Raw genomic sequence first — 16,513 nt, 5'->3', positions numbered from 1 at the left:
CTAAATGTCCAAAGCTGGTTCTGATGGAAGCTAGGAGTCCAGAGTCCGTTAGGTAAGTGTGTTAGCCTGAATTCTAGAGCACTCGGAGCTCCCAGTGGTTGAGGACAGTGTCTTCCTCGATCTGTATATTCATTACCCATAACAGTCTGATACAGATATGACATGGAAGAAAGGAAGGAAGGAAGGAAGGAAGGAAGGAAGGAAGGAAGGAAGGAAGGAAGGAAAGAAAGGTCAGCTGGTCGGTAGGACAGATGTACAGTAGACGGGTTATAGATGGGGGTGGGTGGATGGATAGAGGAACAGATGATGGATGGATGGGTGGTGGAGAGTTAAGATTCACTGGCCCCAAGCTGCTTAATCTTCACTGTTCCCTCAGCAGTACCTTGCAGCTCTTGAAAACAACCTTAGAAGTAGAATAACTGGACTGTTCAGCACTCACAAACCAGAGCCCTTGGCCCTCCAGAAGTCTGAGCATGACTCCAGAACTTCCTGACCAGCCCAGCCGAAGGACAGAGACCCAACGAAGTCCTCAGGTCGACCTCTGGGGCTGAAGGTATTTACCTATCCAAGGGCTTTAGAAGTCAGAGCCACCATTGGAATTTCTTTCAGTTGCAAAGGACAGAAACACAATAAAGTGGCTCAAGCAAAACCAAAAAAAACAAAAAACAAAAACAATTCTTTGGCTTACTTAACTATAAAGTTTAGGGATATGTGGCCTCAGACCCCTCCCCACACACACACACACATATACACCCATCTCAAATGCAGAATTCAAGATATGGCTTTAATTGTTTTTAATTCAGTCTCTTTCTCTCCATCTTTAGACTCTTTCATTTGGTTTCGTTTATAGGCAATAGTGCACAGACTGAGAGTAGAAGATTCCCATTGATACAGCATCAATTCTTAAAAGGACAACTGTTTTGGAAACATAGGTGAAACTTACTGTGTGAATTAACAAATGTCCTTATGGTTTAAATATTTTGAGTTGGTTCTTCCTTAGTAATTTGCAACCAAAAGCATCCCAACTTATATAGCACATAATAGTGTTAGTAGTAGTATTAAATCACATGGGCTCAGATTTCTACTCAGGAAATTAGTCGTTCATATTACCAACAACTGGAGTGGGGCATTTTCCATCAGATGGTAATCAAGCATCTAAAATGCACTAGCGGGGATCCCTGGGTGGCTCAGGGGTTTGGCGCCTGCCTTTGGCCCAGGACATGATCCTGGAGTCCCGGGATCAAGTCCCGCGTCGGGCTCCCGGAGTGGAGCCTGCTTCTCCCTCCTCCTGTGTCTCTGCCTCTCTCTCTCTGTCTATCATAAATAAATAAATAAATCTTTAAAAAATAAAAAATAAAATGCACTAGCAAGAGAGACAAACCATAATGGACTCTTATTCATAGGTAACAAACTGAGGGTTGCTGGGGGAAGGGGAAGGGGTGGACATTATGGAGGGCATGTGATGTAATGACCACTGGGTGTTATAGAAGACGATGAATTACTGACTCAACCTCTGAAATGAGCAATACACTATATGTTAATGAACTGAATTTAAATTTAAAAATTAAAAAAATAAACATAAAAAATAAAAATAAAATGCATTAGCAGTATCCCAGACCCAAGGGACACAAATTTGAATAAGGTATTTGCAGAGAAAAAGTGATAATTTTTTTTAAAAAAACTCATTTAAAAAATAGGAGCAGAAACAAACGTCAAATTGAAATTTAAATGTGACAAGAGCAAAATTTAATCTCCCTAATATATAAAGAGCTCTAAGAAACCAATTGTTATCAACAACCAAATCTTTCAAAATACTAGAAGGCTAGGAATGCTTGACTGGCTCAGTTGGTAGAGTGTGTGACTCTTGATCTTGGGGTTGTAGGTTTGAACCCCACATTGAAGAGACTACTTTACTTTTTTTTAAGATTTTATTTATTTATCCATGAGAAACACAGAGAGAGAGGCTGAGACATAGGCAGAGGAAGAGGCAGGCTCCATGCAGGGAGCCCAATGGGGGACTTGACTCCTGGATCACACCCCGAGCCAAAGGCAGACACTCAACCGCTGAGCCACCCAGGTGTCCCTGAAGAGACTACTGTAAAAAAAATAAAATCTGGGGCACCTGGATGGCTCAGTCAGTTGGGCATCTGCCTTAGGCTTAAGTCATGATCCCAGAGTCCTGGAATCAAGCCCCACGTCAGACTCCCAGCCCAATGGGGAACCTGCTTCTCCCTCTCCCCACTGCTCAGGCTCTATCTCTCACTCTCTCTAAAATAAAAATCTTTTAAAAATTTTTTTTTTAATTTTTAAGTAAAATGCCTGAAGGCTATAAAACATTTTATTTTTAAGATTTTATTCATGAGAGACACAGAGAGAGGCAGAGACACAGGCAGAGGGAGAAGCAGGCTCCCTGCAGGGAGCCCAATGCAGGACTCGATCCCAAAACCCCAGGATCATACCCTGAGCTGAAGGCAGACGCTCAACCGCTGAACCACCCAGCCGTCCCTAAGATTTTATTTTTTAAGTAATCTCTCCATCCAGCATGGGACTCAAACCCACAACCCTGAGATCAAAATGCTGCATGCTCCATTTAAAAAATAAAATAAAACTGCTTCTTGGGGCACCTGGCTGGCTCAATCAGTAGAGCAAGAGACTCGACTCTCAATCTTGGGTTGGGAGTTCAAGCCCCACATGGGTGTAGCAAATACTCAAAAATAAAATCTTTTAAAAATAGAACTTCCTGGGCAGCCCCAGTGGTGCAGTGGTTTAGTGCCGCCTGCAGCCCGGGGTGTGATCCTGGAGACCCAGGACTGAGTCCCACGTCGGGCTCCCTGTGTGGAGCCTGCTTCTCCCTCTGCCTGTGTCTCTGCCTCTATGTGTGTGTGTGTGTGTGTGTGTGTGTGTGTGTGTGTGTGTGTCTATGAATAAATAAATTTTAAAAATCTTTAAAAAAATAGAACTTCTTAAACTTATGAAAAGATAATCTCACACCTACATTGAGATACCACTTTCCACATCAGATTGAGAAAATATAAAAGGTTTATGACTCAGTACCATTGGAGCTATGGGGCCCTTCATAGATTGCTGGTGGAAGCTGAAACTGGCAAAACTCCTGAGGAGGGAAAGTTGGTAATATTTATCCAGTTTGTAAGTTTTATCCAGCAATTCCACTTCTGAGAATTCATCTATAGATACATATATATGTAGGGTGAAAACTCCATACAGATTTATTTTCTACAACATTGTTTGTAATAGCAAAGCAAAGAATGATAACAACTCAAATACCCATCAGCGAAGAACTGGTTAAATTATGATATGGCCTCATAGTGGAATACTATGCAACCATGAAAAAGAACAAGATTATTCCTCACATATCAGTCTGGGAAGGTCTCCTACACCTACCACTAAGTGAAAAAGGCCAGTTTTGGAACAGCCTGTGGCACATGCCACCGATTATATAAAAATGGAGGAAAAAGGGGATTCCTGGGTGGCTTGGCGGTTTGGTGCCTGCCTTCAGCCCAGGGCATGATCCTGGAGTCCCGGGATCGAGTCCCACATTGGGCTTCTGGTATGGAGCCTGCTTCTCCCTCCTCCTATGTCTCTGCCTCTCTCTCTCTCTCTCTCTCTCTCTATCATAAATAAATAAATAATAAATAAATAAATAAATATATAAATTTATATTTATTTTATAAATATATTATGTATTTTATAATATATAATATATATTTATATTTATATATAAATATATATTATATATTTTATATTTTATAAATATATTAATATATTTATATTAAATAAATAAAAATAAATTTTTAAAAATGGAGGAAAAAAGTAAAGCCTGTATGATCATAGTTGCAAGAAGAAATTTTGGAAGAAGATATAAGAAATTAACAGTGACCCATAGGAACTATCAGACACGTGGGTGAGCGGGAGAGCGCCTTCCCTATATATCGGATGCTGTGAAGAGACTATTGTAAGAACGTCTTGAATATCAGATGTCAGTTCTGGAGGCTTCTCGGTCATAGCCGGCAGCTGCAGGTAGCTTGTGTGTAGCCAGTTTCCCCGAGCGGCAACACTAGCCCTTTGCTGTGGGACTCAGGGTGCGAGTGTGAGGCTGAGAAAAGCTGTTCTGTGAAATCAAGCAGCTTCCTCCTTGCCTGTCCCAGGAAGCCTTGTCGCTGCCAAGCCACCGTCCCCCAAAGCAGGGCAGTGGTGGTCTCAGGGGTCTGAGTCTGACGCCTGATAAAGCCCTGCCTGTTTCCGAGCAGCTGTGCTGTCCCTGCATCCACTCGGCCAGGTGAAGCCAGGGTCTGCCCTTTACCAGGTGCTCTTCTCGGCCTGTGGACGTGGACACGAAAACGGGCAGGGGCAGTCCCGACCCCCCATGGAGCTGACTTGCCTGCAGAGGGAAGCGACAGGACCAGGCGGATTCACTGTGAGATGCAGACCTTCCCACTCACCGCCTTGTCCCACGGGAGGAGCAGCACACACTCCCCAGATCCTTGACATACACCCCTCACAGGCTTGAGCCACAAGCCAAGTCCCCTTCCAAGAACCACCCAAAGGGCGGCAGAGAAGCAGCGGTGAGACCCTCAGCAGGGAGGGGAAGTGGAGGAGGCCTAAGCCAGCCAATTGCAAAAAGCCAGCCTAAAGGGATCCTGGTGGCTCAGCAGGCTAAGTGTCCAACTCTTGATCTCAGCTCAGGTCTCGATCTCAGGGTCGTGAGTTCGAGCCCCACACTGAGTTCCACTCTGTGTATGGAGCCTACTTTAAAAAGGGGTGGAGGGGAGACCCTAATAACATCCTTTTGAAAGAGATCACGGCATCTGCCCAGTGAAACATTCAGGGTTCACCCCTTGTCCAGGAGGTCACTGGGGGTCTTGTCTTTTTGTTTTGGTTGAGATGGTGACCTTGAGAGTATACACCATGGACTTGCAGGGTCAATGCTGTGGGGGCTGCTCTCTTCTTGGACACTGGCCAGAGTGCAGAAGGAAGCTTCAGGGTAATGCAGCACAGAGTAACTGGATGGCGTGGGGACACTGCGGACAGCCTGGTCACCTCTGAGCAGGTGGCACTGGAGCTCAGGCCTGCGTGGGGAGGAAATCCAAAATCCAGGGCAAGCACTCCAAGGGGAGATGAGGAAGTACAGAGCTGTGGGCAAACAAAGCTTTCCAGCTGGAGGGAAAGCAGAGAAAGGCTGGGGGCAAGGTCAAAGGTCACAGGGTCAGATGGGAAGGCCCAGGCAGATGTGCTCGATCCTTTTGGACATGGATTTGGGATTTTACCAGAGTCGGGATTGCATTCTAAATTCAGTGAGAATACACCAGAGGGCTTTAAGCAGGAGAATGGCATGATCTGATTGGCATTTTTAAAAATGACTCTGGCTGCCGTGGGGAGAATGGTTTGGAGGGGGAATGATGGAATTAGGGTGTCCAGTCAAAAACATGCCTGGATGGCTCAGTGGTTAATCATCTGCCTTTGGCTCAGGGTATCATCCCAGGGTCCTGGGATCGAGTCCTGTATCAGGCTCCCTGCATGGAGCCTGCTTCTCCCTCTGCCTGTGTCTCTGCCTCTCTCTGTCTCTCATGAATAAATAAATAAAATATTAAAAAAAAAAACAGGGATTCCTCATGAACTTAAAGGAGACGTTTAAATTTCATGTTGTAATCATACGGTTTGCGCCCAGAGCTCAAGCATGCACCTTGATGTATTTTTACACAGGATTATATTTGGGTAACCACAGTCCAGATCAAGATGGAAGAGGCTTCCAGGACCCCAAAAGGCTCCTGGAGGCCTTTCCCAGCCTCTACCCACATTCCACCCCTATCCTGATCCCTGACGGTCTCCCCACCGGCTCTCCGCCCCATTCATGCCCACTCAGTGCTGGCAGAGCTATGCCCACCGGTGACCACCAGAGGGCAGTGCGACCCCACAGCTGGGCCCACCCGCCCACAGGTGCCACCCGGCCTGGAAACCATGCAGGGCCGCCCTTGAAAGGATCCAGAAAGTATTGCCATCAGGCCATCCCCATGCTTCCGGGATGGCTTCGACCAAATGGCAGCGCCATCAACAACGTGTTCAGGCCTAAGAGTTGATAAGCTGACCCACGGTGGCCGCAGCGGGGATCCCAGCGTAGAGGCAAGTGGACACTATGGTGGCCTGAAGAGCAATCTGCAACCACAGCCCTGGGAGTTGAAAGAACAAGCCGCTCTAATAATGTGCGTGTAAGCACAGTTTGAAAAACCATCGGGATTTATTTTTATGTCCTGAAGTTCCTGCAGGGATAGTGATAAGCTGACTCCAGCCAAATACCGATCATAAAATTCAGCATGAAGTATCCGGCACAAAATGAGTAGTTGGTAAACTCTGGCTGTGGGTGAGACGCCCTTGCAGACGCCACCCCCTCCACGGGTAGTGGTGTTGGCAGAGTCGCAGCCTCTTCCATCTGGCCCTTGGATCCTGCTGGCCACCTGGTGTGGCTGAAGGAGAAGCTGCAGACGCGAGCCCTGCCTCTCACACTAAGTACCTGCTGTGTCCCCAGCACTGGGCTAAGGCCTTGACCTGCGTTAGCTCATTCCATCCCCCCAAGCACCCGTGGCCCTGCTGGAGGGGAAGGATGGCAATCAGGCCGTGGGCCTTGGGTTAAATCCCAGCTCTTCCTGTTCCTACCTCTGGGAGCTTCATCCCTCTGAACTTCACTTTTCAGCTGTAAAATGGGGGTGACAATAGAACCGACCTCACAGGTTGCAGACAGCACTGAATGCGTGCAGACGTGACCAGCACTTAGCACAGTGGCTTTCAGACTTTTCTGACTGTGCTCCACAGTGAGGGGCGCATATTACATCAAACCATAGCATACATCTATGTACGTGCATGTAAGTACGAATGTGTCCACACTGTGTGTCTAAAATAGGCTTCACAAAGCGATGCCTACCCCTGATGTATCCTGTTATCCTCCATCCCGTTCCGTTGTGCTTTTAAACAATACACATCATCCAATGAACTGTGGGTTTCACAAGCCCCACGTTACAGAGGGAGAAACCGAGGCCCAGAGAGGTGTTGTGGTTTGGCTCTGACCTGGCAGCCGGAATGTGGCCGAGCTCAGACCCCAACCCAGCATCTTTGCTAAATCATTGCTCTTTGGCCCGAGGCTGCCAACTGGTGGCTCACAGCCCAGATCTGGCCCCCAGAGATGTTTCACTGCTCATCACATTAGGCTTTCAAACGTTGATCCAACTATTTAAAGCTTGAGAGATTTAACTCAAAATTCACATTTTCAACTTCTCTCCCCCAAAAAAGCAGAGGATATGGCGACACTGAGCCCACAGGGGCACACAATCAGCTGGAGCCGCTCCACAACTGCCCTGCTACTGTCACTGTTCTCCAGGCTCGCCATTTGCCACCGACACGCCACCTACCATCACACATGGCAGCTGTTTTTTGTCATAGTGAAGACATTTTTCTATCAAAAGTGGAAGGAAAAAAAAAAAAACTAAACCAAAAGAACTATAAGTTTCAAGAAAACAGATGTTTGATATAAAAAAAAAAAAAAAAACATGTCTGTGTCCACTCTCCCCCAACCGGCTTCCACTAGTGTCTGCCTTCCACCTGGTCCTGGGAGCAGAGCTGGCAACTCCCATCTTACCACTACCCCGTGGCTACCTCTCCTTGTCCATAGTGTCCCCGGCACCTGAAAGGCCCAGCAGAGAACGGGTGCCTAATAAGGAAGGGAGGAAGGGAGGAAGGGAAGGGGCTTTTACACAAAAGCTTCTCTAATGACGACAAAGACACTAATGGTTAAGAGCAGACATTCGTTTCTCTCATCAGACTAGGTTCAAGTCGTTTCTGCCATTACCTAGCTGTGTGACCTCAGGTAGCTTCCTCGACCTCTCTGGGTCTGGTTTCTTCAGCGGCAAAATGCAGGTTATGAGGATTCGGGGCACATAAATTGCCTGGAACGTAAAAGATGCTGTATGAACGAAGCCGCCTTCTCCATTCACCAACGCGGGCCGAGGTCGGTACTCGAGAGTCCGTACTAGGCAAACTAACAAGCTGCCCAGAGCCCTGCCCACCTGGTCTTGGCTACCTGCTGGGCACCTGCTGGGCACCTGCTGGGCACCTGCTGGGCTCCTGCTGGGCCAGGGAGGGGCTAGTTTTCCATTAACGTCATGCCCTGAAGGGAGCCTGGGGCAGGCTGAGCCCAGGGTTTGATCCCCAGCCCCACTCTGGGTGAGAAAGGACTTGCTCGGCCTTCAACCATAGCTCCTCCTGCTGCACCTTCCTGAGTGGAGAGGCCGGGAAGCTGAGCATCTCCTCCAGGCTCCCTTACAGCCGGGGTCTGGAGCACGGAGGAGCCACAACCAGCAGCGTTTGCACTGAGGCAGGCGGCGGAGCTGCACACAGGGCCCCGGCCTGCAGGTGCGGACCTGAGCGAAGCTGCGCTGCCCGCGATCCCGCGGGAGCAGCAGCCCGCCCCCCGCACGCCCGGCCCAGCCCGCGCCAGCCCTGCAGCCCGGCTGCCCAGCCCGCCTCCGGATGCCGTGAACACGCACCGCGTGTCGGATCCAAGCAGGGAAGCAGCCCCACGCGGCCCCCGGGCCAGAGCCCCTGGGGAAGGGCGGTGCCCGGGGTCACCAAGGCGGCAACCTGAGCCGCGGGGCGGAATTGCTGGGGCCCCGCGGCCCTGCAGCAAGCACCCCGGGGGCGGGCCGGCTGCCGGCGGCCCGGAGCCAGCCCCAGACCCGCGTGCGGCACACACGACAGCAAGGGCGGGCTGGAGTCCGGGGCCACGGCCGGCCACGGCAACCCTGCCGGAGGAGAGGCCGCAGCTTCCCTTCCGCCTTCAGGACCTCACACTTGTCCCCCTCTGGGGCAATCCTAACTCGGCACCGTTCCGGGAAAAGGATTCTGGGAAATGTAGTTCCAGCCTGGCCGGCCCCGCGGCGACCAGGGCAGCGGGCCTACTGCCCCGCCCTTCTGCTGTGCCCGCTCCCGACAACTGGCGGCCTGACCGACTCGGGCAGCTCTGTGCGGGCGCCGGCCGCGCCTGTGCCGACCCCAGGCCTTTCGCTCGGGCAATTTCCAAGCTCAGGAGTCGGCCGCCGAAGCCACGCGAACCCCACCTTCCCAGCCTCCCTTGCAGCCAGGATGGGAGCATGTGACCTAGACTCAGCCAATCAGAGAGCCCCAGCTGGAGACTCAGCCAATCAAATACCCCGAGTGGCATTTCGGCTCCGGCGGACCAGGCCCGAGGACCTGGGTTTGCCCGGGCAGAGGCCCTGCGGTGGAAGCAGTGGCGTTGTGCAAATCGCATTCTGCAAAGTGCATTCTGCAAAGTGCATTCAGCAAAGTGCATTCTCAGGTGTGGGATCCAGCGTAGCAAGGAAGCAGGAGGGACATGCCCAGTGTCACTGGCGAGAGTTGCCATGTGTGGGCCCCGCGGCAGTGCCGGGAAGGGCCTGCAGTGTAATTTGGCCATCGTTTGGGGCTGTGCACTCACAGCCGGTCCTCCCGCCCAGGCACCTGGGAGCCCCGTAATACCCTTTAATAAATTCCTTTCTTGCCAGATTAGCTACAGTGGTGTTTGCAGCTGAAACCCCGACCCCCTTTCAATTCATGGAGGCCTCGAGTGTGCTTTCCAGCCGCATGAAGAGCGGAACCAGACCCACCCCCGTGGACAGTGGAGGGGAGTCAGGGAAAGAGGGGACCCCGGGAGGCATCTTGTAAACTGGCCGCTGTGCCGCAGACCTGGGGGCAGTGTCGTCTGTTGGGTCAACGACCCTAATTTGGGAATTGGGTGGTTCGGTTTGAATCCTGGCTCTGGTGCCAACCTGTTGTGTGACCCTGGGTGAGTCATTTCCCTCGGCCTGCCCCCTGCGGTTATCACGAAGACCAAAAGGTAACCGCATGGAAAACCCTCCGCAGAGCTCGGCATAGGCGCTGAGCCCACCCGGGGACGCTGGGAGGAACGTGGTGGGTGACCCTTGTTCCCTGGAGTTGGGTGTCCTGATGTGCCCTGATAGGGAAGCTGAAGTCTGCAAAACATTTCAATGTTCAAAACACAACTCTGATTAATGCCACTGAATTGTACACTTACAAATGGCAAGGGGCGCTGGGTGGCTCAGTGGTTGAGCCTTCAGCCCAGGGCGTGATCCCGGAGTCCCAGGATCGAGCCCCACATCGGGCTCCCCACCGGGAGCCGGCCTCTCTCTGCCTGTCTCTGCCTGTCTCTGCCTCTCATAAATAAGTAAAATCTTTTTTAAAAAATGGCTAAAAGGGCAAATTTTGTTATATATTTTACTCCAATTTTTTAAATTAACAATGTACTATACCAAAAATTGAATTACACTCTTCAAATGAGTAGACTGTATGGTGTATGAATTATATCTCAATAAAGCTATGAAAAAAACCAAACCCCACCTGGCTTCTCATCCATTTTGGATCCCAGGGAACACCCGGGCGTCCCACTCCCCCTCTCTGAGCCCATCAGCCCCTCCCCCACCTGGGATCCCTCTGTTCTGGCCTCACTGGCCTGCCTTTTCTTCCCGGAAGATGCCAGGTCCTGGCCTCCGGCCTTTTACATTTGTCCTTCCTTCTACTCGGAATGTTCTTCCAACCAGGTTAGTGGCACTCGGCTCTGGCTGCCCATTAGGATCAGCTGAGAAGCTTTAAATGACGGATGCAAACCCCACCTCGGAGACCCGGATGACATCATTCCGGGAAAGCAGGTAGGGTCTCGGCATTTAGCGAATTTGTTACTTTACATCTTCCCAGGTGCCTCTAGGGTTCCCCCAGCACGAACCACCGCCGCCCTGGTCATCGGGGCTCGGGACCCCCTCCTCCGGGTTTCTGCTCAAAGGCCAGCTCCCCAGAGAGGCCGACCCCAGGCTCCCCATCTAGGCACCTGCCCTCCACCGGGCTTAGCCCCCTGCAGCACGTCGGCCCCACCGGGGACTGTATTCGAGGCATAAGTGGCTGCTTCCCCGGGGGAATGTCACATGGATGAGGACAGAGGCCGCACTTGGTTTGTTCAGTGCTTACTTCGGACACAGAGCTCGGTCGGCAGCTGTCACCTGAGCGAAGGGCTTTGGCCCACCTGTGTCCCCCGGGCCCGGCTCGGGCTCCGGCTCCGGGGCTGCAGTTCTGGGCGACGGCCGCCAGGTGGCGAGAGTGCCCGGTCGCGTTCCGGGTCGCCGCGGGTCTTGCCCCGCGCGGGGCGGTCGCCAAGATGTGGCGGGCACCGTGGCCGACCCCACTGTGTCCTCGGGCATCCGGAAATGCCCCGAGGCCCTGTCGGAAGAGGGGTGCTCCCCCTCGCGTCTGGCCACTCACAGACCCTCTGGTGCAGCCTTGGAGGACGCCCTGGGGCCCCTGGGGACAGCGCTTGGGGCGCAGGAGCCGTGCCCGGGAGGCTGGGACATGCACTGTCGTCTTGCCTCCCAAGGGAGAGAAGAGGCGCCTGCAAATGCACAGCCCGGGGGTGCGCGGGAGGGGGCCCGGGAGTCGGGGTGGGGGCACCGGGAGCACACCCAGGTCACTCCAAAGGCGATGCACGCACGAAGTCAAATAGTCAACATGTGTGGGACGCCTGGGTCGCTCAGGGACTAAGCGACCGCCTTCAGCTCAGGTCATGATCCTGGAATCCCAGGATCGAATCCCGCATCAGGTTCCCTGCAAGGAGCCTGCTTCTTCCTCTGCCTGTGTCTTGGCCTCTCTGTGTCTCTCATGAATAAATTCTTTAAAAAAAAATTTTTTTTAAAGCACCGATGTCTCTACTGAGTAAGCCACTTCCTCCTCTGGTGCTTCCTTCCCTGGGAGTCTGTAGCTGAGACCCTTGGGTGCAGGGTCAGGGTGCTGGGAGACCTCACCGGGAGGAAGGCTGAGGCTGCCCTGCTCAAACATCACCCCGGCCAGAAGCCTTGTTCCTTGCAAGCCCTGGGGACACAGCGGTGAGCCGGACCGCCCATCCCCTTACCCAGCAACCCTGTGAGTGGGCCGCCCAAGAGGAAGTCATAACTGTGTAAGAACTTTGCTCAAGGATGTGAAAATTAGTAAGAGGCTGGGACAGAGAGCAACAGGGGAGGGCAGTGGCTGCTTCAGAAGTGACACCTGAAAGACCATCTAAGATGCGAGCCACAGAAAGGTATGCCAGGCCAAGGGCACAGCAAGTGCAAGGGCCTGGGGCCAGACGGGCTAGTTTGCAGGAGCTGATAAAACAGGGGGCGACACTGCCCTGCTCACAGCCTCAGCCTCGGCCCCTAAAGTGGGGCTGTGTCCACCGCCTTTGTGGTCTTAACATGAGAAGGCAAGGCCCAGCGAACAGAAGCTGAAAATATTTTTTTAAAGATTTTATTTGTTCATGAGAGACACACAGAGAGAGAGAGAGGCAGAGACACAGGCAGAGGGAGAAGCAGGCTCCATGCAGGGAGCCCGAGGTGGGACTCGATCCCGGGACTCTAGGATCACGACCTGGGCCGGAGGCAGACTCAATAACTGAGCCACCCAGGCGTCCCTTTTTTTTTTTTTTAAAGATTTTATTTTTGAAAATATTTTTAACTCAAAAATTAACAATGCCCAGCTAATTGGAAAAAGCATTCAATAGGAGTCTAATTAGAATCTTTCACCAGCTTCATGGCCTGAAGCTAGTTACTCCTTTGGGCCTGTTTCCACAAGAGCCCGACAGCTCACCTTAGGGTGGCCCACACCCACCCGGTAAACGCCGTGCACCACGGACCATGGACGTCCAGGGCCCTCTCCACCTCAGCCACACCCCAGCTCATCAGGCATGTCAAGCTCACAGTGAATAATACCCCAGGGCCTTTGTGCCTGCTAGCCCGTCTGGGATGCTCACCCACTTCATCTCCCCACAGCCAGCTCTTCATTCGGGTCTCAGGTCAAACATCACCTCCTGAGAAGCCCCAGCATGGTCCCAGGGAGAGTAGCCACCTTCACCCCTCAGTGTTATTTTAAAATATCCCCATTTTGTTCCTTCCCCAGCAGCAGTCAGCAAATGGCCTGCGGGCCAATCCAGCCCATCCCCTGCTTTTAGATGGCCCATAGGCTGGGCCATTTTTAAAATGGTTGGAAAATATATATATATTATGACCCCTGAAAGTTAGATGACCAGGGTGTAGCCGAGCCATGCTGAGGCTGGACACTGCCCACGCCACTCCTGTAAAGCTTCAGGCCCCCACCCTGCCCACGGAAAGGCCGTCCCCTCCCCTCTCATTGTCTTGTGAAGATGGACCAGGATTTCCCTTCTGGTTGGCGTCCCTGTCAATAAATTCCAAGGAACTGGACTTCCCAGAAAAGGCGCCCAGCTGGGAGCCCTAACTTATCATGTGTCCGCCACCTGTGGACACGTCCCTGACCTCCTCTGCTGGGTCACGCAGACCCGACCCGGCCATCCCGACCAAGCGGAAAACTGCAAATTTGAGGACGACCAAGCCATTTTTCCAAAAACAGTTTAATTAAAAAAAGGTGAAGAATCTGAAAAAATCGGGGGGAGGGGGCGGAACCCAAAAGAGCATACCGTGCGAGTCCACTGGCTCAGTCACAAAGAAACACCATCATCAAAAAAGATATTTAAGTTTAATACAAATTTTATACAAAGAAAATGTGAAAAAATACTTCCATATGCTAAAAGCAATTATGCTTCACAAATAAGGCCAGCTAGGCTATTTTTTTTTTTTTTGACAACTGCAATTCACAAATGTTCTCTCTCTCTCTTTTTTTCTTCTAATACTCTTTGTGTAGTTCTTCTCTAATATGGGTAACTAGCTGGAAACTGTACACAGTTCGCATCCTCTTATCAACAATGAAGAGAAAGTAAACAGGACTAAAATGTACAACAAAATGTACTGGAATGATATCGTACAATTAATTTTCTCATATACATACATCACCTTTTGCTTTGTTCAATGCTTTTTTTGTTTTGTTTTACACAACATACAAAATGGTACTACAGTATACGTAGTGTAACGGACAGCGCGGCCGCTGTCTTGCTTCCTCTCACGCTGCCTTGTTTCATGCTTACATAAAAACGCAAAATTCCATCGTATAAATAATACATACATGCTTCATCCCAGACTCAAATGTCCTCTGCGTGCACCTTGCCTTTGAGTGCTTGCTTCCAAGCAGCACGGCATCGCTTACCAAGTATGTGTGAGTGTGTTTTAAAAGGAACCACAAAGCAAAGAAAAGACTTCTCTTTGTTTCAGAGCTTATGACTCAACGCTTTCTCCGTCCTCTCCGAGCGGGGCTTGTCTTCTGTCTTCTGTAAACAAGGACCTTATTCCCTTTTAGGAGTAGTCATCATTGAAATCACACAAAATAAACTAGCTGCCCCGGGGTGCCCTTCTGGGCCAGAGAGCTTGCGTTTTGTGACATAGGAACGTAGTATCTGAAAGGGGCCAATGGCTTGGTGTGATATGCCCACAACAACACAGAATCTGTGCCAGAACTCCTGATCCCAATGTGCTGCGTACAGACGTCTGAATGCAAACGACTCGCTCCCCTCCCCTTCCCCATGGGGCAATCCAACGCCGAGGGCCGCTGTGCTACCACAACCCCAGGGCCCCGTCTCCACGCCTCGGTGACAGACGGGCTGACCGACCATCCCTCTTCCAACATCCAAACATTCTTTTCGTTGTTGGGTTTTTGTTTTGTTTTGTTTGTTTTTTTAATTGTTTTTCTTTTTCTTTTTCTTTTTTTTATAAGTTAAAGTCAATACAAATATAAAAAGGAGAAGGTACTCTAGATTCAAGGACATCCACAAATTGTACATTATTTACAGCTAAAGCATAGGTTTCGTGTGGGTCAGAGTCCTCAGCTGATGCTAATGCCGGACGCTATGTAGTGTAGGCTGCCCTCTGCGCCAAGGGCAAAGGCCAAGTCCGCGTGTCTGGAGCTCTGCAGTCGGAAGGGGGCTCTTCTGCCTCACGTTTCTTTACTGCTTCCTATTGCCCTGGTGTCTGGTTTTTTTTTCCTCCACGGGGTGGGTGGCTTGTGTCGTGACTTGTCCCTAGTCCCAGAAGGTGTCCAGCCGAGACTCTTTCGGGAGGAGACTCTTCGAACTGGAACTGGCGTTGTGCTCGGAGCGTGTGGATCCTCGCTTCTCGTCGCTGCCGCTCCAGCAACTAGACTTACTGCTCCGGGAATGGTCTGCAGGGGAAAAGCAACAGAAAGGGGTGTTGAGCACTCCAGCCACCTCCACCGAGGCAGAAGTGGCCCACCGCTGGGCCCGCACATGCGGCCTCCTATCTGGGCCGCCGCTCTGCCCTCCCGCTCCAGGCAGCAAGACCAGTGCCATCACCTACTCTGCTACATGTGAGGGTCTCCAGAGTACAAAGACAGAATGACTTAGCATTTTAGGATTCAACAGCCAATCAGAAAAACAGTAGGGTGTCACATGATGGAGAACCAAGCTGGGTGAGGAAGGTACAGAAGTGCCAAGGGAGGTACCTGGAACCGTGTACCCGTGTGACACGACACAACGACACCGAACACCCCAGGCTCTTCTGCACCAGAGCCTGGCCTCTTTGAAAGAGGCACCAAAATTTGGCATTTGATTTACTGCCTTCTATCAGTGTTTTTCTTTAATCAATTTATAGACAACTTGAAAACAGACCTATAACCAAACCACCTGCAGGAAAGGATGGTTACATCCCGCTGGAAATACAAGACTCACTGCCTCCTGGCAGGAGGACACCGAGAGGTCACTGAAGGACACAGAACTGGAGGTAAGACCCAGGACAGCTTCGAGGATGCGTGCACCACAAGAAGCTGAACAGTGGTTGAGGAAGACAGGAGGAAGTTCATGGAAGAGCCAAACAAGGGGTCTGTAAGCTGACACGCAGCCCAGCGCAGGCGGGTGTGGCAGACAGAGAGACCCATCAGCACGCTGCCAAGTCCCCAACACGCCCCGCATCATCTGCCAGGTTCAGAGCCTGGGATGAACCTTTGTTTTAAATTTCTTGAGGTGGGATGATAGTATTTAACTGAAAGAAGCCAACAGCTGCCAAGCTCAGAGACAGAATGAGAGTGAGCAAGGAAGGGACCAGATCAGAACTGTGAGCTGCTTCATCCACCTCCCCATTCTCCAGACCCAGGGACTCACAGGGGACTAAGGCTTTCTGAACGTGCCCGTTAAACCGCAAGCAGGGTCCCTGGCCGCAGCACAGCATGACAGGTGGGAGCTAAGGTGCACAAGGACCTAAAAGCAACTCTGTGAGCCATGGATTCTTAAGCATTTTGAAAGCACAATTCTCAGAACCACGAACTCTGACGACAGCCTGGCTCAACCAGGGGAAAACAGAGATGCCAGAACCACAGTAAGGTGGAGAGCATCACCCAAGGGAATTGATTATTTCGGGGGAATCAGAACTCCTCTACCACCCAGGACGGGGTGGGACAGGGTGGACGAGGAACTTGCTGTGGTCAGGACTGAGGAAGGGGCTACAGACGAGGTACTGGGGAGCCAATGTCCTCAGCCACAATGACGGGACCCTAACAA

General features: G+C 51.3%; 1 protein-coding gene across 30 annotated transcripts in view; it reads right to left on the bottom strand.

Annotated features, from left to right (window-relative positions):
- Positions 1–13,449: 13,449 nt before the first annotated feature.
- ZMYND8 (zinc finger MYND-type containing 8) overlaps positions 13,450–16,513 on the bottom strand; it is a 127,170-nt gene continuing 124,106 nt past the window's right edge. For all 30 annotated transcript variants that reach the window (XM_041732198.1, XM_041732203.1, XM_041732201.1 and 27 more), the window contains one exon: positions 13,450–15,162. In XM_041732198.1, the coding sequence (XP_041588132.1) occupies positions 15,023–15,162 (140 nt within the window). In that variant the 3' untranslated portion in view covers positions 13,450–15,022. The remainder of the gene's footprint in view (positions 15,163–16,513) is intronic.

The sequence above is a fragment of the Vulpes lagopus genome, chromosome 18 (assembly GCF_018345385.1).
Source record: "Vulpes lagopus strain Blue_001 chromosome 18, ASM1834538v1, whole genome shotgun sequence".
NCBI lineage: Eukaryota > Metazoa > Chordata > Mammalia > Carnivora > Canidae > Vulpes > Vulpes lagopus.
The sequence above is the reverse complement of the archived record's forward strand: the minus strand, read 5'-3'. Positions and strand labels throughout refer to the sequence as shown.